Source organism: Pisolithus orientalis (assembly GCF_024613125.1).
Source record: "Pisolithus orientalis strain OTSU chromosome Unknown F5J12scaffold_41, whole genome shotgun sequence".
Classification (NCBI taxonomy): Eukaryota; Fungi; Basidiomycota; class Agaricomycetes; order Boletales; family Pisolithaceae; genus Pisolithus; species Pisolithus orientalis.
In genome coordinates this window covers 201,252-225,099 of record NW_026260822.1, presented here as the reverse complement: position 1 = coordinate 225,099, position 23,848 = coordinate 201,252, and the positions used below count along the sequence as shown (strand labels likewise).

Sequence of the window (23,848 nt, the reverse complement as noted above, 5' to 3'; positions counted from 1 at the left end):
CCGCGTCGCCCAATTGATCATTCCACCTGTCGGAGGAACAACAGAGAATCAATCTGTTCCACTGGACGCGTACACCGTGTCGAGACCACTCACCTAGCATTGGTGCAGTATTCCAGTGTTACGGAGTGACTGACTAGGGGCAGTTGAGTGCCATACTCCGTGTCGCCGGCACCTAATTCGGGTACAATAGTACCAACCTTTTGTTGAAAGCGATGTCGGGCTACTCTGACGGTTCTTGACCACGCCTCACATATCAAAACGGAACACCGTAGGCAAGTTGATCCCATCTACGAAGTCGACTCGACCCAGGCGGCTATGTAACGTGGATTGCCCGTCGCGCTCCACGTCATAAATGCCGACCGGCGCAAATTGGATCTGCAGGGTCCCGCTGCGACTTGAATTTAACCCTACCAACGTTAGTTAGCGAACACCCTACATATTCGAGACTGCCAATTTGGGCCTCAGGGGTTGGCGAAGGATGGGCAGAAAGGGAATGGAAACGCTGGCTATGTTAACTGGAGACGTGCGATTGTGAGCGTCCCAAAACAGATTTACGAGACACCTACCAAGGTCAAGAACGGGGCGAACATTCGTTGGCCATACATCAGGCAGTTGCACAGGTTTGGGTTCAAACTCCCGCACCTTCTTCGCATCGACACTCGGCTCTTGTTGTCCTCAACGTTCTAGATCGTGTAAGTATCTTCCCATTGTGTCGCGAAACAATGCTATTCCATAGGGCATTGTAATGGTTTCTTCGGATGCGAGGAACGGCACCAAACGCAGGCCATACCGACACGATCATAAATGCAACAAAGCAAAATGCATCGGCCGAGGCTCTCTTTGACCCTGAACATCATCACACGAGCTCCCTCTACTCACACGACGATGACAAGAGCCAAGAATCATGGCTGGCCGGAGGAGTCAGAGGTATGCAGGTTGATAGCTTTATTCGGTGATGACTTTGAGGTTAGCACATGATTTGTGGTAAGCGGACGCGTTGGGCCACGGCCAGTGGTCTAATTCGGAGGGGAAAGGGAAGAAGCCACAGTCTGAGCTTAGGAAGGCCAGGAGACGATTAGCAGGTGTGCTCGGAAGATGTGTCGATGAGAATGACCAGGGCATTGGAGGTGAAGACAACTTTACTCTGCCGATGAAGAAGTCGTAGGATAAAGCCCTAGTTGGGGGGCATCGGGTGGTAGGAAAAGTTGGAAACCTTTTTAAGTACGGGTGAGACAAGCCCAGATTGACACAGACAACTAAGGTGCAATGCGACGACGAGCGGGATACGTCGACATAAGCAACAAAGTCCAGGTGATGGAACGGTACCGATCGGACACCATCATGTACAAGGAGGGAGGATGCGAACTAGGTGCGGTGTTCACGAGGGGCATCTGACTGAGGCCCCGAGGACAAGGAACGTTTTTGGTCCTCAGGAGATTCCGAAGCCGTCCGAAGTGAAGACCAATACGGCTGGCATGGAGACTAGCAACTGTCATCGATTTTTCGGTAATACCTCGGAAAAATCTGTAATATAGTTCAAATAGCAAAGCGTGAGATGGAGAGCAATGAGTTACGGTAGTGTTCCCAGAGGCTGGCCAATTGATGCACTGTTTCATGTCTACATGTGCACTGTGTAGACTGTTTTGGATCGGAATGTTTGACGGCAGACCGGGCACAGCACCCACAAAACCTCAAGATACGTGCCACCTTGTCTTCGTAGGTAAAACCTGAACTCAAAAGGGTCGACCGTCGTGAGATTGACACCGCACCATGTGCAACTGAGCGGTACCTATCTAACTTCATCTGATAGAGGGAAGGGGGGTTATGTAGGTTACTGTGTAGTCGTCGGATGAGAGTGAGCGTCCACGGCGTCCCAGGCACTGATGCATGATGGACCCAGCTTTCACAAGTATTGAATGAGTTCCGCTTTTTTCCCTTTCGTCAGGCTCGTCAACCTGTAAGTGTTGAGGGCACGTGGTGCTTTGGTTTTTCTTTACCATGATCGTGACAGTGGTTGGTGCACATAGTGCGGGAAAACCTGAAACTATTATGATTCGGTATGTGTTAGTTGGACCACCTGGTTGGTGGACAAGTTCCCACAAGCCTTCAAGACCTCATCGACTGACTAACTAACTGCACGTACATACCCACGATCAGACTAACTTTGCCCATCGCCACGACGGCTTGACGTGCCAAGGAATCTCTCCCTGGCAGAACTCGTTTAAAAACCTCCCTCACAGTGTCGAAAACATGTGTATTAGTTCGAGGCTCCAGGGAAATCTACATATAGGTACCCCCCGCCCGCACGTACGAGTCCGAGTTGGGCGTTTTCCCTTCGCATCCGACTCTCCGTGCTGCTTCCACTTCTGCTGCTCGGCCCCCCGCTGCCAGCGTCATGTCTATTGACTATGAGGAACAAATGTATGTCCGTATCAACCCATGAAAACTGACGTACCTAAAAAAACTATAGGATAATACATAACAGCATCGGCTTCGCAGCCCTCTGTGCGTCTTGGGGTGCCGTCGCTCCTTTGATGTCTTCTTCAGCACTTACAAAACCGCATGTGTGCTGAAACAGCTTTTCTTCTCTACGACCACCTCATTACGTTGGCGGAAGAGGTCGCGTATATATGGGCACGTCCGAAGCGTGCATCCGCGATTTTATTCCTCGTCAACCGGTATCTCGGGTGTTTCTCAACAATCGCACAGGCAGTGATGTTACTTGCCGTTATGTCACCAGAGGTTCGGCTTATCTGGCCCTCGTGTTTCTGTCCTGTCTTATTCGAATATCTCGCAATTTCTTTGTCCTCAGAGGTATGGGTTGATGACGTTGCAACGTGGGCTATGCTTGACTGACGTATATCACAATACCTTCCCCCCCATTGTTGTGCTTGTCGCGCAGGTGTGTCCAGTACATCCACTACCGTCAAGTGTTGCTCTTCGTGAATCAAACCATCGTGTGTAGTAAGTGGTTGTGTCATGTGAGGTCATGCCAGTAGACGCAGTTCTCACCTGATATTATCGCAGTACTTTTCATGATTCGCACGTATGCGCTCTACGGTAGAAGCAAACGCCTCCTTGTTTTTTTTCTCCTCACCTCTCTCGCTCTGGCATCCCCAGTAGTTGTGCGTTTGTCCATCGGTTCTCTCAAATCTATCATCTTACTTCTCTTTCCAACTCTCCTAGTGGTCCCTTGTAGGTCAGCAAGCGACATCGGCAACCAACGTACCTGGCTGTCAGATGATTTACAACACCAACACGTTCGCCCTTTTCTCTCCCTCTTCTAGTCAAATCATGCTCACCACAGCATACGCCACGACCACCACAACCATCTAGTGCCATCCGTGAGTGCCCGCAGTTGTCTTCATATTCGGCCAACACCTCATCTATTCGATTTTAATACCCCTGCATCAAAGATCTCGCTGTACCTTACGAAGCGCTATGTGTATTTGACACACTGATATTTGGGTTGACAGCGTATAAGACGTTCGATGTCGGTGTACGATCCAATGCACACTCGAAACCCAACTTGGTTATGCTTCTCTTTCGCGATGGTGAGTCATCGATTGGTTCGTGTTGTAGCAACATTTTTGGGATTATATTTTCCGGGTAGGTGCAATATACTTCGCGTGAGTCGTTGGATTCTTGGGCGGATGGCCACGCAGTACGCTGAGCGAGCCCGTAAAACTTAAAAAGGATCGTGGCGATGGCGAATCTCGCCAATATCCTGTCGCTTTATGTATGTGTACTCGATTCTGTATCTATTATATCGGGGCGGCTCACACGGTTACATAAAAGGTCGCACCTGTATGTACCTTTATCAAGTCCTGACTATGACAGCGTGCGAGTCTCACCGAGGAAATGTTAGGAACTTTTGAAGGGCGGGCTCTCCACGATTTCGATATGGTGAGCACCCGGTTCCTTCTCATAGGACGCCTGTGCTTACATTGTTCCGTTTTGTATATCTCCAGTATCGCCATTACGATGGTGTCCAGACTCATGCTCAACCTCCATAAAACCACTGACACTGGGATCTTCTCATCACATAGACAGCACCTCACCGGTGGCCGTGGTGGCACGATATTCACGTCCCAGGTCTTAGGGCCTGATCAAGGATGGGATCTACCGACAGTAACGGATTAAACATGTATTTGGACTCTTAGCATAACTATCGCGTGCGTTCAGACTGGTTGTATCATACGAGCTCAATCATTCCTTGGGTGTCCCACTATTAAACCATGTATTGACATATCCTCGCTTAGACCAACAGAGTGCAAGATGCCCCCAGGATGTTGTCCCGTGTACCGTCAAATGTTTATTCAGGGTCAGGTTCGATGGTGCTAGGCCACTGTGCAATGGTGAGTGGTTATTCATCCGTTCGTTCGTACCCAACTTTCACATGATACATGGTTACCCAAACTGCTGAAACAAGACTCTGTCACCAAATGAGTTAGCACGCATCACCTAATTGATTATCCCATCCTTCAGAGGAACGACAGGAAATTGATCTGTTCCACAAGGCGTGTACACCGCATTGAGACTATTCATCGTAAGACTGGTGCAATATAATTTCACGAGCTTCGGGGGCGCTCAGCATGATTACCCATGCGAGACACGATGCAAAATCATTATGTCCAGGTCGGTCCGCCCATCGTGTCCGATCGATATCGTCATGATTTGAAATGCTGGAATCTGAGCTACGCAGAACGAGCGACCATTGCAAAGATGCATACACGGGGGGGCGCCCTTTTGCAAACTCGAAGAAAATGTACCTTGTACTATACGCTGTAACCAGTGTTTATCTTGTCGATGAAGCCACCTACGTACGCGTATGTCTAGGTAGGTGCAGTGATAGTCAGGCTACTGACCCCTACCTTGCGTGTCATCATTGGCCTATCATCGGATCATCAGTGTTACGGAGTGACTGACTAGGGGCGGTCGAGTCTCGCACTTCATATCACTGGCACCTAATTTGGGTACAATGCCAACTTGAACAATCGACCTACCACAATGAATCCTATGCCACCCCGTAGGCCTATGCTTGTATCTAATATTCTAACCCATTTTTATGTACCTTCTGTTATATTTTCAAGGAGTCATTGGTTCGTCGGGACGGGCTCTGACATGATCAATATTGTAGTTCTCGGAGATCCACATGACGGGCGATAATCCAGGAGATCGTCAACTATCTCCGGCTGATGTGTCAACTTGATATGATAAAACCCCAGCACGAGGCCTACCCTGAGCTCCATTCACCTCGCCTACCCCAGATCCTTCCTGATCATAGAGATTTGGCAGATCCGATGTCCACTCAGGGATTGTAAGTAGACAGTTTTGCTGTCAGCTCGACATACCCCCTGATTGAAGCATAAAAGCGATACTTTTACTAGCCTTGTTGTTGCATCACATGGTGAGCCGGGGATAATGTTTCCTCGCTGGTTCAGCGCCTAGTTCATAATTCTCCCCCAGTGCTGTTCATGTATGATTATGCACTTACATTTTCGAAGGAGATAGAACTTTTCTGGTTTCAAGATCGCTGGAATTGGGCATTCATCTTCTTCATTGCCAACAGATACATAGGCCTCCTTGGCCGTATACCAGGGTTTTTTTGGCTATTTTTCCCGAACAACAGTGGTCTAGATAATTCAGTACGTCGAAACAGTTCTCCGCATCTGGCCATGCTGACGCCCACTCAGTGGTGGGAGTAAATCAGACTTGGACCATGTCCTCACTTAATTGGCGTCGTGTATTATATAGGTGTTCGGGTTTGCTTCTCGCTGGAGAAGTCACCATGGAAGTTCTTCAAATCATCGGAGAAGGTAGGCATGTCATTTTATGGGACCCTTTCGATCTTCTTGACCAGCATGGCAGTGGTTATGACGGCACGTGTATATGCCATCTACAACCGAGACAGACGTATCGTGAGTCTCCTTGTCGTGGCAGCAGTGACTGCTCAGGGCTTGTACTGTGTGAGTGACACCGTGGAAATAATTTTGGTTTTGATCACGAAAACACCTATATCGTCCACCTCCATCTCAATCGGAGCAAATCGCAACACCTCAGGGCACCCTCGCTGGGTGTCCTAACCCGATGACTTCAGCAGAGTACGCCTAGCTCCTTGTAACATCCATTCCCATGTTTACATTTTAATACCCCAGGGCTTCGTGTAGGTGCAATCTTGTGCATACTATTTTGATGTATGTGTACCTCATGCACGCTTCGGTCTAGACTGGGCCGCAGCATGGGGTGGTCAACTGTTCTTTGATGCTGTAGTTTTCATCCTCACCCTTAAGAAGCTGACAAGTAGTCACTCCCTTGGAAGACGGACTTTCATGTCCTTGTTATTGCGTGATGGTGTGTTCTGTGTTTCGAAGTTGAAAATGCAGTGACTCAGTATTGGCAACAGGTGTTATGTACTTCGCGTACGTGTCCACTGTCTACGACGTCCGTGATTATATATATCTAGTATTTAGGATGTGGCAGGATAATGACTGCTGCAAACGACGCGAACATTACTACATATTTCGTGGTAAATGATCATTGCCAACTTGGTTTGTGTCGTAACTTGATTCTCCTTATCTAGATGGCAGATGTGAGCATTCAGCTCATCCCTTGGTTGCGCACTCAGAGTCTGACACTCCTAAAGCTATTCAACAAATCGATGTTATCCGCTCTGACGAACATGTGAGTGTTACGCACTGCTCGCGTTACCTGCAGTATGTCGCTTGTACATGATTTGGGCGCTTTCTCGAAGGCTTTGCGTGATGATGATTTCGAGGCTGATGCTGAATCTTCGGGATCTGGAGCGGAAGGTGGGTCTTATTTTGCATAGCATCAGATTTGGGTATGGATGGTTGTGTTACAGTTGACAGCTTAGCTACCGGAATGAGGGCTAGTGGTTCATGTCAGACAAGGTTTCGTCAACCATCCATGGAGACCCACACACCCAGCTACTACTCACATTCTGAGTTGTGGGGTACCATAGGTACTTCTTGTTCGGGTGTAATCTAGTATGCTGGTGGTGACTTATGCTCTATTCTACTAATGTCGCTCGGGTCACATTAGACAGTATTATTGCCATTACGGCTGGCACCTATACGGCAATACAATGACGGTTCATTACATCACTGTTGTGACCGGCCGATCGTCGTGTGAATCGTTAGACATTGAGCCACTAGTGAAGAACGAGCGACCAAAGACAAAAGTGGGGGGGAGCTCTTTTGCAAGCTCATCCTGTCGACGATACCTACCCATGTGTCATCTGTGATCATAATATCCCAACAGTCTGATACGATCAATCAAACATTTTGGTTTGAAGATCTACAACACGTTCAACAAGGCAGGCATCCCAAGGTGATAGCCACCACAAGACCAAAGCCAAACCGGAACAAGGCCGATGGAAATTATAGCCACTATCCTGCTTACCGGAAATGGTACCATGATGGACGCATAACTAGCACAATGTTGTAACGTGGGTCGCCCATCACGCTCCAAGTCATAAAATGGTGACCCCATCTAGTGCGGCACGGATTGGATCTGACTTGAATTTGCCTTACCAAAGTTAGTTAATGAACACCCTACATATTCGAGATTGCCATTTTGAACCTTGGGGATTGCGAAGAGTGGGGCAGAAAGGGAGAGCACGTACGATCACTTTTCCGAGACGGGCCAACAGACCACGTTCGTCCATACGTCAGACAGTTCCCCGGGTTCAAACTCAAATTCCTGCAACTGCTTCGCGTCGCCAAATCCGCTTTGACACTCTCGTTGTCCTCGACATTCCAGTCCGTGTAAATCGTGGCCGGATCTTCCCTTCGCGTCACGAAACAATACTATTCCGTAGCGCCTTGGTAATGATTTCTTCGAAAGCGAGGAATTACACCAAATGTAGGCCATACCAGCAGCATTGAAAAGAAAGACTGTGGATGCAACGAATACCAGTACTCACATGACGACGCCAAGGGCCATAGATCATGGCTGGCTGGAGAAGGAGTCGCTGATATGAAATTGATAGTTTTATTCGGCGATGACTTCGAGGTTGGCCATGACGTATAGTAAGCGGATGTGTTGGACCACGGCCAATGCTCGGATTCAAGGGGACAAGGGAGGGAGCCGCGGCCTGGGCCCGAGAAGGCCAGGAGACAATTGGTAAGTGTACTCGGAGGATGTATCGATGAAAATGACCAGGGAATTGGAGGTGAAGGTACCTTTAGTCTGCCGATGAGGGGGTTGTGGGATAAGCGGCTCTAGTTGGGGCATCGGGCAGTAGAAGGCTTTGCGGGCGAAACACACCAGGATCGATACGGACGACTAAGGTGCAATGTGACGACGAGCAGAGTACGTTGACAAAGGCAACAGAGTCCAAGTGATGGACCAAAACCGATCGGACACCACGACGTGCAAGGATGATATGGATGCGGTGTTCACGAGGGACATCTTGAGGGGGCAAATACTTTTTGCGTGGTCCTCGACTCGGATTTCCCACCACGGCGCTCCCTGGAACGCTGGTCTCTGCGTCTGTCACGTCGCCTCCAACCCTCCAACACGCTGGCCATTGCGAACGGTCACATCGAAGACGGCGACGAGGCAACGCTTATGTAACGTTCAACACACGTGATGATGCTTACCAATGCGTCAACGGCTATGGTGACACCTCACCCTGACCACGTACCTCCAGCAGACGGTACCCTACAACTCCTATCTGCGTTATAAGCCAATCTCATTCCAATTCCTCGCCAGAGGCCGACAGCTCAGAACTCGAAAACGAAGACAAGGGCATAGGCCAGAAGCTATCCCTTGTGGCTGACAACGTCTAACTATAGTAGAGAGCGTGATGCGCTGTGGGCTGGTTTCCAAGCATCGGTTTCTACCCCCACGTCGCCGCCAAAGGAGCAGGAATCAACCTGGAGCTGGTGAAAATTGAGAAGTGATACCTATTCGCAGGGAAGCATGTAACGTGGGTGCATAGTAGCGTCCCGTATATCATCCGATAAGACTGGAACTGACGTGTGTATAGAGAAATTGTTGGGGTTCCAGCAGGATCGGAAGATGCGAAGAAGTGACGACCACACGAGTCCGACTTCACCGGCGAAAGGGCGGAAGACGGGAGACCTCTATCTGCTACGCCAGACCCTGCTTCGAAGTCAACCTCTGGAACACGACTCGGTTCTCGGAAAGCTCGCACCACGCTCCCAGCCCTCCCCTCGCCAGGCTCTTCCAAAACCAAGAAGATTACTACACCCGACAGGCCGGCAATGGACTGGAGGGCTCACCTCGCTTCGCAATCGAGCGATTGCGGCGAGATGTACTGGAAGGCTCTAATTCAAACAAACGAAGGAGGATATAGTTTATGGATATTTGGCTGCACGAGATGCGACAAATGCTGTGTATGCTATGACCCGTTGGTATTCGCGGTTTGAGGGATTACTCGTACAGAGCATGGCTAAGTATTGAATCTTCTGACGGTCAAGGCAAGTTCCTTGAATAAACCGCATTCCGCCGTATCACAGTACTTCCGCGAGGCTTCTCTGAACCAGTGCGTGATTTGATTTTGACAGGTTGCGGCAGTGGGATATTTTCTCGGCGCTTCGCTGGCAGGGTTGTTAACTCTAATTCTACTCTTCATGCCCAGTATTTCCACGACAACTTGCACAGCACCAGCCACATCCTAGTAATATCTCAAGCCCGGCCGTTCTGTGTAAGGCAAACATGTATGATTATTATATGAAGGTACGTGTCCCCTGCTCTGCACTAAGAGTTCAGCCAACTAGCTAGTGTCATGTCAATGGCACAAACCGGGTTCGGGACGTAGGCTAGGCAACATTCCGCCACCATCAAGTACTTCACAGATGGTATTAGACCCCCGACGGTCGCAGCAGTTTTAGTTTCGGCCGCGCCTGGCGTCGAACGTTTGTCTTCGCTATCCTGCATGAATTGACCACATCCCCTGCCAGCTACTGGGCGCCACGGAAAACGTGTGTTGTGCACACCTCACATATGTCCCCAATCATGTCGTTACAAGCTGGATAAAGGAATATGGCGTTGCCACACCCAAGGACGTCACTCTTAGGTTTGAATGCACCAGGCTCAAGAAGGGCAGACCAATATGTGCGCTATTCACCTCCCATGGTATTCGACATCCACGGGACGGGGATCCTGCGAGTTGAATTTTTACGTTGAACCTCACGTTTATACGTCGTATAAATCACGCATTTGGCTTCATCCAAAAAGCATATTGGTACTGTAAGGTGTTCCTAGGGAATGAGTTTACTGGATGGTCATAATGGCACTTGCGCCCCCAAATTCATCGCTTGTCTCGTAGATTTATGAATGCCAATGCAATTCATTTTCGTGTAAATAAAGGTAATGTGACGAATTCACGATAGTACTCTTCCAATTACGCGTCCTCGACGAAGCAATATGTCAAGGTGTGCCCAAGAGAGATTACATAACTAGTCTCTGCAGGTTCGCGCTCGAAATCAGACCCCCTCTTGCTTCTCTTAGGAATTACGGCTGGTCATAGGAGGTCATTGGTACACCTGACTCTCGACTCGCTCGAGAACTCCGTGAATAGACTCATCCGAACCACCTTGTCCACAATGTGCCGATCTATGCCCACAGACAATGCGACGAGTCAAAATCATCTTCGAACAACCACCGATTCTGTGGGTTGGAGATTGCCGTAGCCTTGAGTTCATTGTACTGGTGGACGGTCCGTGCCTCGTGCAATAATCTGTGTTATTGCAGTGGTGGCAGTGCAAATGGACGTCTTTTGCTTCCGAACTTGTCTACCGCTGACCACTGGCACAACTTGCATACTTGCATTGACCGTATATCGGTGAGTCAACGATCATTCTTCACAAATGAACAATACGCGGCGGATATGGGCGACGGGAGCATGCAGCGCCTTTACAGTAGCCTGCATATATTGCAAGCCCGGGAACAGATGGAACTCATCCGAGCACCTCCCCCCTCCCGTTACAAACCATGACTTCCATTCGCGAAAGCTCATCTAAATCAGCTCCAGCAACCAACGTCGGCAGCACACCGATCACGCAACGAGCCCGCACTGCGCATTACAGCTGCGAGCCGCCTCCTCTACAGGATAAAATGAAGGCAACGCTTGCAGAGGAAACGAAGCGCAGATATGTTGGTCCAGTGGACGTCTCGCAGTTCCTGGAGGACTATTTGCCTTGCTCGAACTCCACGCCTTCTATTCCTTCTCTCAGCGAGCAGGAACTCAACGCTCTCCAGGAGGTTGCCGACGCAACATCGGAAAATAATATGTATGAGCCATTCGTAAGTGTCCTATCACTATTTTTTTCCATTTCCTTTGACGTAGATTGTCGATGTAGAAAACAGCGTTGCAGAGATATGCGCATGGTATGATATTTACGAATACTAGCAGCAACTCAGCAAAGGATTCTTTCCCACTCAAACCGGACTTGTGTCTCTACGAGGCCGCGGACACTTCTCAAAAGACGGATTTCTCCACAGCAGAGCTATGCATAGAGCTTAAACCCCACATGTCGTACGACCCTTTCACGGATCTCGACCCGAACACAAGCAACGATCCATTCGAAAGAGATACCGTTCACGCCAACAACACGCGAGGCCAGATTACTACGTACGCGGTCGCGCAGTTCAACTCCCAGTTTCGAATCTTCGCATTCTCGATTGTGGTCTTCAACGATCACGCGCGGTTTGTCCGATGGGACCGCGCCGGTGCAGTCGTCAGCACCCGGTTCAATTATGTGCAGAATTCGAACCTTCTGACCGATTTTATCTGGAGGTTTTCTCACTTATCGCGTGAAGAGAGAGGCCATGACCGATCTGTGTCTCCTGCGAAACTTTCTAAGCAAGAAACGCAAAAAGTTCGACAGGCTTTAGGTTTGAAGGCAGGGACGCCTCTTTTCGCTTTCACGGTCCCGCACGAGGACGGGGACACAGTGTTCTATGGCCCTCGTTTCCCCTTCCCTGTTCGCTCTCTCGTCGGTCGGTCGACTCGCACAGTGCCGGTCTGTGACTTCATCAACGGTGAACCTCGTAAGCTGTTTCTGAAGGAATACTGGAGGCCGGAGGGGATGCGGGGTGAAATCGAGATCTATCAACATTTAATAAGACATAACGTTGAACACATCGCACCACTGGTGTGTGGAGGTGACGTGCCTCGTGGTGAGACAAGAACACATGAGCACGCCAAGACACGCCCAATTAGTCACCGGCTCCTCCACAGGCTGGTGCTTGATTTCGTGGGACGCCGTCTCACTGAATTCAAGTCCACGAAAGAGCTGGCGCAGGCAGTGCTCCATGCTATGACGGGTCAGCCACTTTTTTCTTATCATATGGGTTATCGTTCCAGCTAACTCGTTTCTGGATGCAGCCCATTGGTTGGCTTTCGACAAAGCGGGGATCCTGCATCGTGACGTCAGTGTAAACAATATCCTTATCAACGACGATGGCCAAGGTGTTTTGATCGATTGGGAGCTCGCGATTTTTTATGATGAATATTCTGCAGGACGCAGAAATCACGATCGCACGGTGAATGACTATTGTTCTGATGTTTCTTAAATGATTCTGACGTTTCGGACAGGGAACCTGGCAGTTCATCTCAGCCGCTTTGCTCAGGAATCATGGGGAGATTCACGACCTCAAGGACGATATAGAGTCCTTTGTACACGTGCTCGGCTGGTCCTTCCTCCGCTATGCCCCCTTCCCCTTGAGTGGCAATTCACGCAAGAGGATGTTAGTGACGCTGTACGACACGAGCTTTCCGGCTGATGGAGGTGGGCTGTCTGGCAATGACGTGAAAGAAAAAGATCTCGCGAGTGGCAACTACATGGTGTCTGCTGATCTCAAACAGCCATCACCGATTCTTGAGCTGATACGGACCCTTGCCTCGCCCTTCCGAGCACGATACGGCGAACCACCTACTGCAAGCCAAACTGAAAGGTACCAGCGTCTCAAAGAGAAGGTCGCTAAAGGACTTTGTGACCAAGGGGATGTTGAGGACCATCCGGCACATACGTACCAATTGGGTATGGAGCGGTTGAAAAATTCGGAATGGTTCCTTGACACTATCAAGGATGCTCTCAGGCGCCCAGATTGGCCCGAGAAGGATGCAGCTGATGCTCACTTGTTACCGATCACCGAAGGCACGTCCAAGCAACAACAGCTTGCGGCACAGCGTGTTGAAACTCAGTCTCAACTACTCTCTGCATCTTCGCATCCATCGGGGTCACTGAAGCGGTCGGCTAGTCCTCCCCCGCCGGACGTACAACACAAACGCTCTCGCTTGGATGACAGCTCTGACAAGGCTCTGGAATAGGTCAGTTGGAAATTGTGTATACCGTAGTACAATATCACTGTGACAACATTGCCATCTTCGGTTTTCCTTCTGCTCAAACGGCAATGAACAACATTTATGGAGAAGTTGTAGTACATCGAAAAATCTTTCATCATGATCAGTTCAGTCTGTTTTTGCCTATGGACATGTCTATGGAAGGGCTTGTAGCTACCAGAAAATTTGTGGTAACGGGCAGGGGAGAGGAAATTTCTTTGCAATCACACACACTCAGCGTCGCTCTCGGGTAGCTCTGCCCACCAGCCAAGGCTGTTATCAGACTGAAAATCAGTGTCAGCAAAATGGAGGTGGCGAACCCTTACGCAGTGGCAATAAGGGAAACAGTCATTTCACATCAAAACGCTCCTACAAGTACAATCAAGACAACGAGTACACAGTACGAATCACCAGGACGACCATTCAAATATCTAGACTTTGGATGTACGCAGAGGTTTCCTGGTTTAACTTGTCCTCGACGGCCGATCTAATGTTGTTCATGACTATCTGCGACAGAATAACTTTCACGCCGACTACAACACGGTGCATCATTTGGGGAATATGATAAGTTTGCTTACACACGTTTATTCACTTGGGCTTCGATGTCTTTAATGCTGGAGATCACATAATCATCTACCGGGGCGCTGCATTGGAACGCAAATGCAGAAACACGCATTGTCAGTACTCCGTTGGTAACCCTTTCAGAGTCATGACATCAGCCCTAGTGCAAAGCAAATCAAGTGAGAGGTGCATACGTTGCCGCATTCACAACAAAGGACCCAGATGTGCCATCGGCCGTGAAAGGCCGGAAGAATTGAAGCTTTTCTTCATGACTTTGAAGCGATACCATCGCTTTGGAAACGACAGATTTCACTGCGTCACGATAAAGTGAATCCTTTTCGACATTTGCCTTCACGTAGTCACCAAAGTTGTCGACACCGGCAGTTTGACCGTTGACATATTCATTGGACCACCTGACATGTTATTAGATCATAATGACCGACAAAATAATAACACACCACCTACTCAGCCTGCTGCTGGACCCACCCTATTTTGGTAAGAGTCTCGACAACTATTTGCCAGTACTTTTCGTTATCACCGGACCCCACTTGCTGATCGGCAGTGCAAAGGGCAAGTTCGAGGGAGTTAGCAACATCCGTCTAAAACAATGGTAGTGAGGCATCCGTACGTTGGATTCATCCTGTGAAGGGTGAACTCACGCGGTTTAGCGCGGAAAGTTGTCAAGGACGGAGACCACTACGCGACCAATGGTGGCAGCGCCTTCTTTGTCGGTTTCACCCAAATACTTTCCACGATCTAGTACGTAGAGCGTGACTGATTTTGTGGGGGACATATGATCTTGCCGACGTACCTTTTGACATGCTTGACTTTATAGAAATAGTTCAAACCAGACGCAGCGGGTTGTGGTATCAGAACTAATCGACCTGACTTTATACCCATAATCCACACAGGTGGGAACATGAGGGTACCTTCTGAGAAGGCTCCACAGTCAGAATGCGATTATCACCCGAGTGGGACCTGTGCGGTTGATGGCGACAACGCCCCATCAAGCTGCGACACCCCATACTTACAGGGGTAAGTAAGATAATGATAATTCAAAAACCTGCAGGGAGGACATCACCATTCGGATCAGAAATTCATGAAGCGAATTAGAAGAACAATATCTAAGGGCTTGACCACTTACATATGCAGGAGAGGAACTGAGCGACCTAATATGTATCTGCGAAACTAGAACTCGAGCAAGCCGAGGAGAATTCCAGTCCATGCTTCCATTTGGAAGTGACTAGCATGTAATAGGCCACTCCCTTCGTGGTGGTTAAAGCACTGAGCTGGCCAAGGACCCTCCCAACCGCAAAAGTTGCATTCGGTTACTGGCAGTCACTCGAACAGCCCAGTCAGTGCTAAGCCTAATGCGGTAAATTGGTCACGTGACATGACATCCCACGTGGGGCGGGCTGAGCTATGGGGTACGGCCGCGGAGATGCTAGTGTGACACGACCTCAACGCCGCCCGCCCAAACGTTGAGACAGGGGTTGGGGTAGTTGGTTCACATGGACTAATCGACTTCGAGGTCTTTACCTGGGGCCGCCGCCTATGGTTGAAGCCCCTAGCTTTGTCTACGCATCATCAGAGTTGGCATAATGTCCCCTGTCTTTGCAGCTCCTCCCCAGAAGTTTGCTTTTCCCCTCCAGACCTCCTAACCTGTTCCCGTCATCCCACTAGGTGGGCCGTTTCCAGTAGCGACCGTTTCTTACTCTCCTGACCCGTCTCTCGAGTTGCATCCATCCAACATGTCGTTTGAACAGGGGTTCAGGCATTGGTTACAGGTTTGCAAAAATGCTAGCCATCCTCGCAGTCTCCTGGCAACCAACAATTTCCAGGCATCCGATTCAGAGCCAAGTTCGTCCCCTCGCGAGTACGGTCCAGATAATGACGAGATTCCCGCCTCACCATCCCCGCCATCTTCCGTCGCGTCGGATTCATCTGCGCCCGAAAGTCAAAAGTTGCTGGCGCGTCAGGCTGATCCGCATGGTGGCCAATGTCTCATTACGAATTCGACTACTCAAGCTGCCGTTCAGATGTGCCACCTGGTGGACCGCTCCACGGAGCGCTCAATCGTCCGCCCCTTTCTTTATTATTCCTCAGAATACCATTTGCTTATATGTCTGTAGTTAACGCGCCTCGAATATGCATGGGGCCTACCTTATGGCCAACTCAACATTGATTCGTGCTATAACCTGATTTTCTGTGAGTAGTACTGTACATGTCTATGCTTCCTACCGCTGACTTTGTTGCAGTACGCGCAGACTGGCATGTCTTGTTCAAGCACACCAAACCTCATTGCATGTTGATCCCGATGCTCAACATTTTGCAAAAGCTTGAGGAGACAACGAATACGAGTGCAAATGATCAAGTTCGAGCTGCCGTTAATCTTCAGGAGGTATGCACAGTCGTGTTTGTGTTGCTTTCGATATCGATGCCTTCACAGACTTTCCGAAATGAGAATTTCCTGTACCACCTACTTCCCACTAAACACGTGAAGCCGGATGATATCATTTGTCGCGTTGAAGGCGCGAACTACGTGGCCCATCCACCTCCCTTTACTACTCTAAGTCCCCTCGTCAGTCACGTCCATCCACAGTATGCTGTGGTCAATGCCGCACAGAAGTTTCAAAAGATTGGACGAATTAGTCCCAGTGAGCTCTTGAACTTACCGGTTGTTCTTGCAGAAATTTCAGGTGAACCCCTGGAAACTGCTTTGAAGCGGATCTACTTGATTTCGAAGTTGTATGACGAGTGGACCGGGGATGGAGGTTCTCCCAGCAGCGGCAGTGAAAGGAGCAGCATCAGTTGCTCTTCGGAGCCTCATGGACTGTAATATCGAATATGCATTTCACCAACATAGTATCATGTACAGCGGAGTGAATATATTTGTTCAAGTGCGGGTGTCAGGCGTCTCCTTCAAGGAATAACTGCCCACCCAAGGCTTTGTGTTCTCTCCAAGATACGCAGCAAACTTGTCCGCAACGCTCTGCTCATCCAATCTGCCCGACCCTTCCTTGTTGTACCAAGCGTAATCGCTTTCATATGCAACGTTACAAACCGCCTCTTCAACCTCTGCAGTTCCGACATTACGCGGGGGAAGGGTTATACGGACGTCCGGCATAGAGGAGAAAGTGACGGTGGTCCTGCTGTCGAGTGAGCCGGAGTTAGCCTGTTTGGAGACGAGGGCGGAGACGATCAAAGTGGTGGCGTGTTCGAGTGTACGCAGGGCGTCAATCGGAGCTTTTGCCACCCGTAGCAGAGAAGTATTCCCGCAGTTATCGCTTCCAGTACGTCTTCATCTGTCCATGACGCGGAAAAAAAGGGGAAGTCCCATCGAACCATCGAAGAGCGTTCTTCACAGCGCTGCAGCAGGTTCGCGAGGCTAGTGACGTGAGTGAATAAGGTTGTAGTGTGCAAGAGGTCGACGACGCACGTCTCTGGGGCATATGCTTCCCCATCTGTGCGTTCGCTGTTCCATTGCTTGCAAGATCGGGCGTAGCGAGCACGTACACCTGCGCCTACCCTGGTCAGCCGCAGTTAGCATATGGAATGAGGATGCATTAGATACTCACTATAGAAGACTTTGATCTCCCTCGCAGCACCATCAATATCTGATACCGGAATCCCTTGAAGTAGTTCAATGAATCGACGATGACAGTCTTGTTCTGAACCAAGTTACGTTGGACAGCTGTGAAGAGCGTTCCGCGAGCTGGTTTGGGCCCGCAGTGTGTTTCTATTATCTCTCTTCTGCCCGCCGTTCTTATATTTCTCTTACTTACCTGAAGTACTTTTTATGCGACGTAATGCAGGAACAGTCCGTCCTGGACTGGTCCCAGTTCAGCTGCCCCCAATCTCGGATTTTCCAACTCAACGCTCCCTAACACGCTCTACGTCTGTTGCGTCGCTTCCAACCCCACCACGCGCTCGCCACAAACGTTCGCGTGGGTAGACACGCTCGCCCACGTCGAGACATGTCGCTGATGAGAGCGATAGTAACAGCGACTGGGCATCAAGTGAGGACAGCGCTTACGCCACACGCATCAGCCGCGTCAAGAGCAAAAGCAGTGGCGATGAAGCCAGTCAGCCACTCGACGTCCCCGTGAAGCGCACGGCATTCGTTCTTTCTAGTCATGACGACGATGAGGAAGAGGAGACGGCATTTTGGATGGGACGTAAGCGTCAGGATGGCGAAGAGGGAAAAAAGGAGTCAGAGCAGGGCGAGCCACTCGAGTCTTCTCCCCGTCCTGCGCTACTACACTACAACTTCAAAGGACCCGTATCCTCTCCATCCCGCCGTCAGCCTCGGGTTCCCCCGAACCGTGCAACTTCCATTGAACCACCCACAGCAGCTCCGTCGACACCCCCTCGCACACTCTTCCTACGCGGCCCCCCTCGCTATGTAAGACACCCGCCCCGAAAGCGAAGAAGACATGGCCCAAGAAGTCGCCTACCCGTGATTCACCTGACAATCCTTTCCTCAACAACGACACTGGTGTGCTGAACAATGAGCCCGAGTGAATGGGATTGTACGGACGACGAGGCATGCCAACTAGTTACCGAAGCCCGTTTGCAAAGAGGGGGAGATTGCACCTGTATCATCTTACGGGGAGAGGCCGACTATCATATACGTATTGTAAGTCTTGCGGCTAACTCCGATGCAATCGTCCATTGATTATTCCATCCATCACAGTCGCAGCCAAAAAGCAACGATGGCAAACCCGTTGTATAGTGTTTCACCAGATGCGGTGGCGGCATCGTAGCTACTCATTAATCATCTTGATTACGTACCACCGGAGGTGTGCCCTCCCAAGCGACTGTTTTTCTCAGGGGGAAAGCGCAAAACTAGGGATAACAGTCGTGATAGCATCGGATTTTCAGAAGGCGCTAAGGAAGTCGAGGCGCGCGTGTCTGATAGTGATGGAGACGGCCCCCGATCGGGAGGAGAAGAAGTTAAGGTGGACAACAAGATCGTCTTACCAAGCGACGAGGATTGTGAACCTGTTTTCACAAAGCCTCCCCGTGAACCCTCTCAGCACTGGCCAGATCCTGAACAGGAGTCAGACGCAAGAGAGGCCCTGCGCTGAGCTCGTGAAGCGTGCGAGCGCAGAGTTAGAGCTGACAAAGAGCGTCTTGGTCAATCGGAAGGTTTGCGCGCTGGCGCGGTCGTCACGCAGAGGGATGATCCCATCAGACGGGCTTGTGCCCCGCCCCGCAACGCTTGATGCTATGGGGCTTAGTCCCTCCTATCTGCTTGCTCGTTTTTTAAACTATTCTCTTCTCGTTCTTGCCTCAGGGACCTTCTTGATTCTGCGATACCTGTGTATTCTCCGTCGGTTTGGTTCTTTCTCGACGTTGTCTCCATCCTCGCTGTGCCACTTCCCCACAGAGCCATCCTATCCCCTGCGATCCGTTCCTACATAACACATACACACATATCCACACATCCCCGCGACACCTCCAACTGCACACATTCCCCTCCGCCTCCCCACATGTCACGTTTATCTTAGTCCCCTATGTTATCCTATGCTCAATTCAAATCCGTGGGTACGCATTGTCCCTCGCTCGTTTTATATTCCAAGTAACGTATATGTGTAATATATGTACTTGTGCTTAGGTACTAATACACTGCTGGCACAGATATCAAACGGGAACACAACCGAAACACGAAGAGGTGGGATAGGAATGTGCGTCACGAGTACAGCCTATACAACCTCAGGTATCAGCACTTCACTATCTAAGACACTGGTCAGATCCTGAGGACAAGCAGTAATCATACAGTCGCTTGCGATTCTCCTGTACTCATTGTGAGGCAGCTTCTCGAGTAGAAGTGCGTTGAATGGTTGCTTCAGCTGTTCCAACAGCTCCCACATAGCGTCGTGATCGCCACCGGTTTGCGTCGCGAGCGCTTTTGGATCCCAAGGACGAACAAGAATATATCTACCGGCACCCTTGTCAAGGTTGACCGACATTGTGACCTTGGGGAGCGTCAGGCGCGACGCGTGAATCTCGTACGTGTAACGTGAGGGGCTAGTCGATGTCCCTTGTAGTTTGACCACAGTGACCGGGTGGATGGTGCAGGGCAACAAAAGCCTGCGGTTAAAAAATCCGGCCCGTGGCAATCTTGCAAGGTTACTGTACAATTTTTGTGCTCTTTCAAGATCCAGATCAGTGTGTTTGGCAGGGTTACTGGGGGTCAGCTGGATGTAAGGTACCGCCTGATACGGCAAGAGACTGGCAGGGAAGCAGCTGTTGAACGATGATGCCTGCCCAACCCAATCCAGAACCGAAATGTCTCCAGAACGAGAGATGATCTCTGCCAGGAGGCGTCCGAGGGCATTCTCCACAGATTCGCCATAGAGGACTGGTAAGTGAACCTTGAAGATTCCAAAAAGTGAGTAGGCAATATCTTCTGGTCGAGTGGTACTACGGCCTGATGCCCAGTGGAGCCTGGTCCGCGCGTCGTCCACGCCGGGATAGAAATAGTTAAGGTGCTGTTCTGCTACTCCCGTTGCCTTCTGGAGCTCCTCGAGCACGGAAGGATCTGTTTTATGGTTCGCGGTGTCACTCTTCATGTAGAGTGACCAGTCATACGTATAGAAGAGGATGGCGTGTGAAGCCAACAGTTCTTGAAGTGTCCAGCCTCGCCTGAACCAGACACTATCGGCAAGCGAACCAGCCTCGAAGACATCGGGAAGGTACACGATCGTCAGGGACGACCGGCGGTACCAGGAAAACATAGACCCAATCGCTTCCTGTAATTCGGCGCTGCTATCTTTGTCGATGCAACACGTATCGCTCCATGCCCACTGGATATGACGTTCGAGTGCATGAAGACAAAATTCTTGGAGCTTTACCAGACCGTCGGTGCCGCGCAAGTCATAGATATTTTTGCCTTCAATTTCGCGTAGCAAGGGCTCGCGACTCCCCCACCTGTGAGACAGCATGGCAATTTGAAAGAAGTCTGCAACCACACTGCCGATCTCCATTTGCAGCTGCTGCCTGGTGAGTGAAGAGGCTGACGATAGAAGCCGTTCGTATTGAGGACTATCTTCGAAATAAGAGAGCTGAGCATCTCGGTTACACATGGCCCCTGTCGGAGTGTGTAGCAGGCGCGGCGGGAGGTTTTCAACAGTTTCGAAAAAACTCTTTTTGATGAATTGCCTAATATCAGAAGAACAGGATGACGAAAGCTCAATCTGGGCTCCCTTTGAGCGAGCCCGGACATCCCCCGTTCTGACCTTCGCTTTGAAGCAACGTGCAAGACACCCCTGCGACAACGCATGATCAGGGTGCCCTGGACGGCACAGCCCCGACGCAGTATGCGCCAAGCTAATGGCCTCATCGATGTCGGCCACTAAACCCTGTTGTTGGAATTTTTCGTGAAGGGAGTCAGCGAGACTGAGAAGGGACCTGCATCGATTCGGTAGAGGAGTGTGTTCTAATGCAGCCCGGCGAAGAGATACGATCTCTTCCAGATCCACCATGGAACCTTCCTTCCTGAAGCGTTCATAAAGGCAATCGTCAAGTTTGAGAAGAATTCCTTGTCTCTGAGGGTCGGTTGAGACCATGTATTCTGACGCTGCTCGCCTAATTGTGATTACTTCATCTAAATCCTCTTTCGTTCCTTCCTTTTCGAACCGTTCAGATAGGAGATCAGCGAGATGGATGAGGGCATGATGGTGTTGTGCGTGACCTGGTGGAGTTAATTCCAGTACAGTTCGCCCGAACATGATTAACGTATCCAAACTGCTGTTCCTCCTCTGCCCCCTGAACTCTTCAACAAGGCGATCGGCAAGATTTTCCACAGCTGGGCGACTACCTGGGGGTTGCATGGGCATACCTTTCAAGGTAGGTCCGATCGGAGCGGAGATAGCCTCTTTTACCTACGTATGAATGGAAACACAAGTTATTTCCCACAAAGATTGAATGCAATTAAGGAGTGATGTACCTGAGTCCCAGCTGTATCCTTGGCCTCTGTCTTCCCAACAGAGCTCGCGGAATTGTTTCCTGGAACTCCTATGTTTCCATTATTGCAGGATGCCAAGAGTTCCTGAACGACGCCCCACGCCGTCTCGGGCTTGCCATCAAAGGGCTTTCCGTCAGGCAACGTGCTACAAAACTGTGCACCTTCATCATTGGCTTGACGTCGAAACTGAGTCACTGATGTTTCCATTCTCTTTCTCGACAACCATGCGATGTGGTACGAAGTCGGGACGACGCGAATGACGCTTGGAATGAGATTTGGACGGCATGTTCGTCGGAAAGCACCAAGATGTTTCGAGACTTCCAGGTTTGAGTCACCTGCACTGAATGCAAGGTTATGCATGTACAACACTCCAACCGCTTTGCACGGCTTAGTATAGCTAACAGATAGGTTATTCACTGCATGGTGTGTGCGGGGAGTATATCTTACTTTGAATCCATCCACTGTTTCAATGACTCCTCCCCATCTCCGCCTTCGGTGTAAAAAGATGGCGTCTTTACGATAACGATGTCACCTTGCATTCCATCGAAACGGCACCGTTCTACATGAACCTCTGTGGTGTCGGGATTCTGGATATTGCTGGCTCGAACGTGAACGTTTTCGTGTTGCAAAAGGGTTTTCATAAACTGGTGGAACACAAACGGATGGACGGTAAGCGACGGAATCGAACAGAATAGATGTGGAATCTACCGGACTCTTTCCCGAACCACTGGGACCTATGATGCTAGTCGCGCTCTTAGTTCTACTGCGTCACCGAAGATAGCATCAGTGCACTCACAATACTACGTTATCTGTCGGTAAAATGACGGTCGTCTTTTTAGACCCGCGAAACTTATCTAGCAGACCCATCTAGCGAACGGCAACTGAGGATTTCGCGTGAGTCGCAAGGGTGGGACAATGTGACTTCGTCCACATGTAACGCTTGTGGCTGACAATATTGATCAGAGAACATTCCTGAACTCTCCAGCAGGCACTACCGTTTTTATGGAAAGCCGGACAACCGCGCTTCGCTAGGTCTTATTTTAGATGGTTTTCGGGCATCTGCCGGACATCTGCAGCACATTTTTTCGAAGTTCGGCCGGTAGAGGGACACCAGACACTGCGGTAGTGCAGATGTTGGTCACGTAGTCACGCAGCAGCACAGTAGGTGGGAATGCAGATATGATGCCCAGTGAAAACTGGTTATCACCCTGTGTGACCCTAGCTAATGAGATATGAAATCAATATGAAAAATATGACATGGTGAATAATGTTTATGAGACTTTCCTTTTATGGACTGTGCGATGTAGTGATGTGTGATGTGATATGTAGCATTGACTGCATACACAGCCCCTCCGGGCACCCCTGGATGTGCCTTGCAGTATTTACAATCAGATACAGGGCAAGCTCTCTGACTAAACAACTGCTATATAATTGTATCTGTCTGATTTGCCTAGTTATTTTCAAAACTCACATGACTACCACAGAATCTGCTCGTTGCAGAGAGGCCCTAGATGGAAGAGATCAGATGTTGCTTGAGAATGCTACAGAAGGAAATGTATGAGTCATCAGTGACAACCTTGTGTTGTGGCCAAAGAAAACCACCTGCTGAACCACACACCCTTCCACCCAGGAGCCAATCGACATTCATGATGCCATACTGCAAGAAAATATGTCCTGGCAATGTGCATGCTTGAGAGAGGGACTGAGTGTCGATCCACAAGCAATCAGTGTTGGTGATTGAGCAGCATTTGGATCTGCAATAGCCACCCCTGTCATGCATGTTGGCACATGTCACAAATTTGTTCAGTACCATTATGATGCCAGCAACCTTGACTGGTGTGTCATTGCATTATAATGTACATTACAATACCATTCTGATGGAATCTAATAGAATAACTGTACCTTACCTATCATTTCAATAAGCCACATGACATTGCAATAATCTTTGATAATCAGAAGGTATTGTAAGGACAGTC

The 23,848-nt window shown here is 49.8% G+C and overlaps 7 protein-coding genes across 7 annotated transcripts; 5 read left to right on the top strand and 2 right to left on the bottom strand.

Moving 5' to 3' along the window:
• Nucleotides 1–2,076: 2,076 nt before the first annotated feature.
• F5J12DRAFT_929400 (uncharacterized protein) lies at nt 2,077–4,143 on the top strand (the record flags this gene model as incomplete). Its single annotated transcript, XM_051749491.1, has 10 exons — nt 2,077–2,421; nt 2,471–2,505; nt 2,579–2,837; nt 2,903–2,964; nt 3,028–3,125; nt 3,187–3,260; nt 3,337–3,344; nt 3,417–3,554; nt 3,614–3,629; nt 3,996–4,143. The coding sequence occupies exons 1-10, from the start codon at nt 2,396–2,398 to the stop codon at nt 4,141–4,143; spliced, it is 864 nt and encodes a 287-aa protein (XP_051596250.1). The 5' UTR covers nt 2,077–2,395.
• Nucleotides 4,144–5,477: 1,334 nt separating this feature from the next.
• F5J12DRAFT_785727 (uncharacterized protein) lies at nt 5,478–7,470 on the top strand (the record flags this gene model as incomplete). Its single annotated transcript, XM_051743280.1, has 9 exons — nt 5,478–5,648; nt 5,758–5,819; nt 5,864–5,969; nt 6,171–6,354; nt 6,474–6,529; nt 6,584–6,684; nt 6,718–6,812; nt 6,866–6,985; nt 7,319–7,470. The coding sequence occupies 9 exons, from the start codon at nt 5,478–5,480 to the stop codon at nt 7,468–7,470; spliced, it is 1,047 nt and encodes a 348-aa protein (XP_051596249.1).
• Nucleotides 7,471–9,110: 1,640 nt separating this feature from the next.
• F5J12DRAFT_726248 (uncharacterized protein) lies at nt 9,111–9,419 on the top strand (the record flags this gene model as incomplete). The annotated part of the gene is made up of 1 exon (XM_051741707.1): nt 9,111–9,419. A coding segment is annotated over one exon (309 nt), but the record flags the coding sequence as incomplete, so codon positions are not given.
• Nucleotides 9,420–10,736: 1,317 nt separating this feature from the next.
• F5J12DRAFT_409918 (uncharacterized protein) lies at nt 10,737–13,395 on the top strand. Its single transcript, XM_051739286.1, has 4 exons — nt 10,737–11,298; nt 11,355–12,321; nt 12,383–12,540; nt 12,593–13,395. The coding sequence occupies exons 1-4, from the start codon at nt 10,987–10,989 to the stop codon at nt 13,325–13,327; spliced, it is 2,172 nt and encodes a 723-aa protein (XP_051596247.1). The 5' UTR covers nt 10,737–10,986; the 3' UTR covers nt 13,328–13,395.
• Nucleotides 13,396–13,762: 367 nt separating this feature from the next.
• On the bottom strand, nt 13,763–14,721 carry F5J12DRAFT_896618 (32 kDa-cell wall symbiosis regulated acidic polypeptide; the record flags this gene model as incomplete). The annotated part of the gene is made up of 7 exons (XM_051747962.1): nt 13,763–13,872; nt 13,922–14,037; nt 14,095–14,313; nt 14,366–14,499; nt 14,529–14,540; nt 14,589–14,656; nt 14,712–14,721. The coding sequence occupies 7 exons, from the start codon at nt 14,719–14,721 to the stop codon at nt 13,763–13,765; spliced, it is 669 nt and encodes a 222-aa protein (XP_051596246.1).
• Nucleotides 14,722–17,626: 2,905 nt separating this feature from the next.
• On the top strand, nt 17,627–19,495 carry F5J12DRAFT_856654 (uncharacterized protein). Its single transcript, XM_051746714.1, has 8 exons — nt 17,627–17,724; nt 17,748–17,851; nt 17,876–18,212; nt 18,311–18,400; nt 18,460–18,539; nt 18,597–18,636; nt 18,667–18,962; nt 19,014–19,495. Exons 1-8 carry the CDS (start codon nt 17,710–17,712, stop codon nt 19,126–19,128), a joined length of 1,077 nt encoding a protein of 358 aa, XP_051596245.1. The 5' UTR covers nt 17,627–17,709; the 3' UTR covers nt 19,129–19,495.
• Nucleotides 19,496–19,501: 6 nt separating this feature from the next.
• F5J12DRAFT_773134 (uncharacterized protein) lies at nt 19,502–22,720 on the bottom strand. The gene is made up of 4 exons (XM_051742279.1): nt 22,586–22,720; nt 22,320–22,516; nt 21,855–22,269; nt 19,502–21,789 (listed from the first exon to the last, which is right to left on the bottom strand). The coding sequence occupies exons 2-4, from the start codon at nt 22,511–22,513 to the stop codon at nt 19,609–19,611; spliced, it is 2,790 nt and encodes a 929-aa protein (XP_051596244.1). The 5' UTR covers nt 22,514–22,516; nt 22,586–22,720; the 3' UTR covers nt 19,502–19,608.
• Between the last annotated feature and the right edge of the window lie 1,128 nt (nt 22,721–23,848).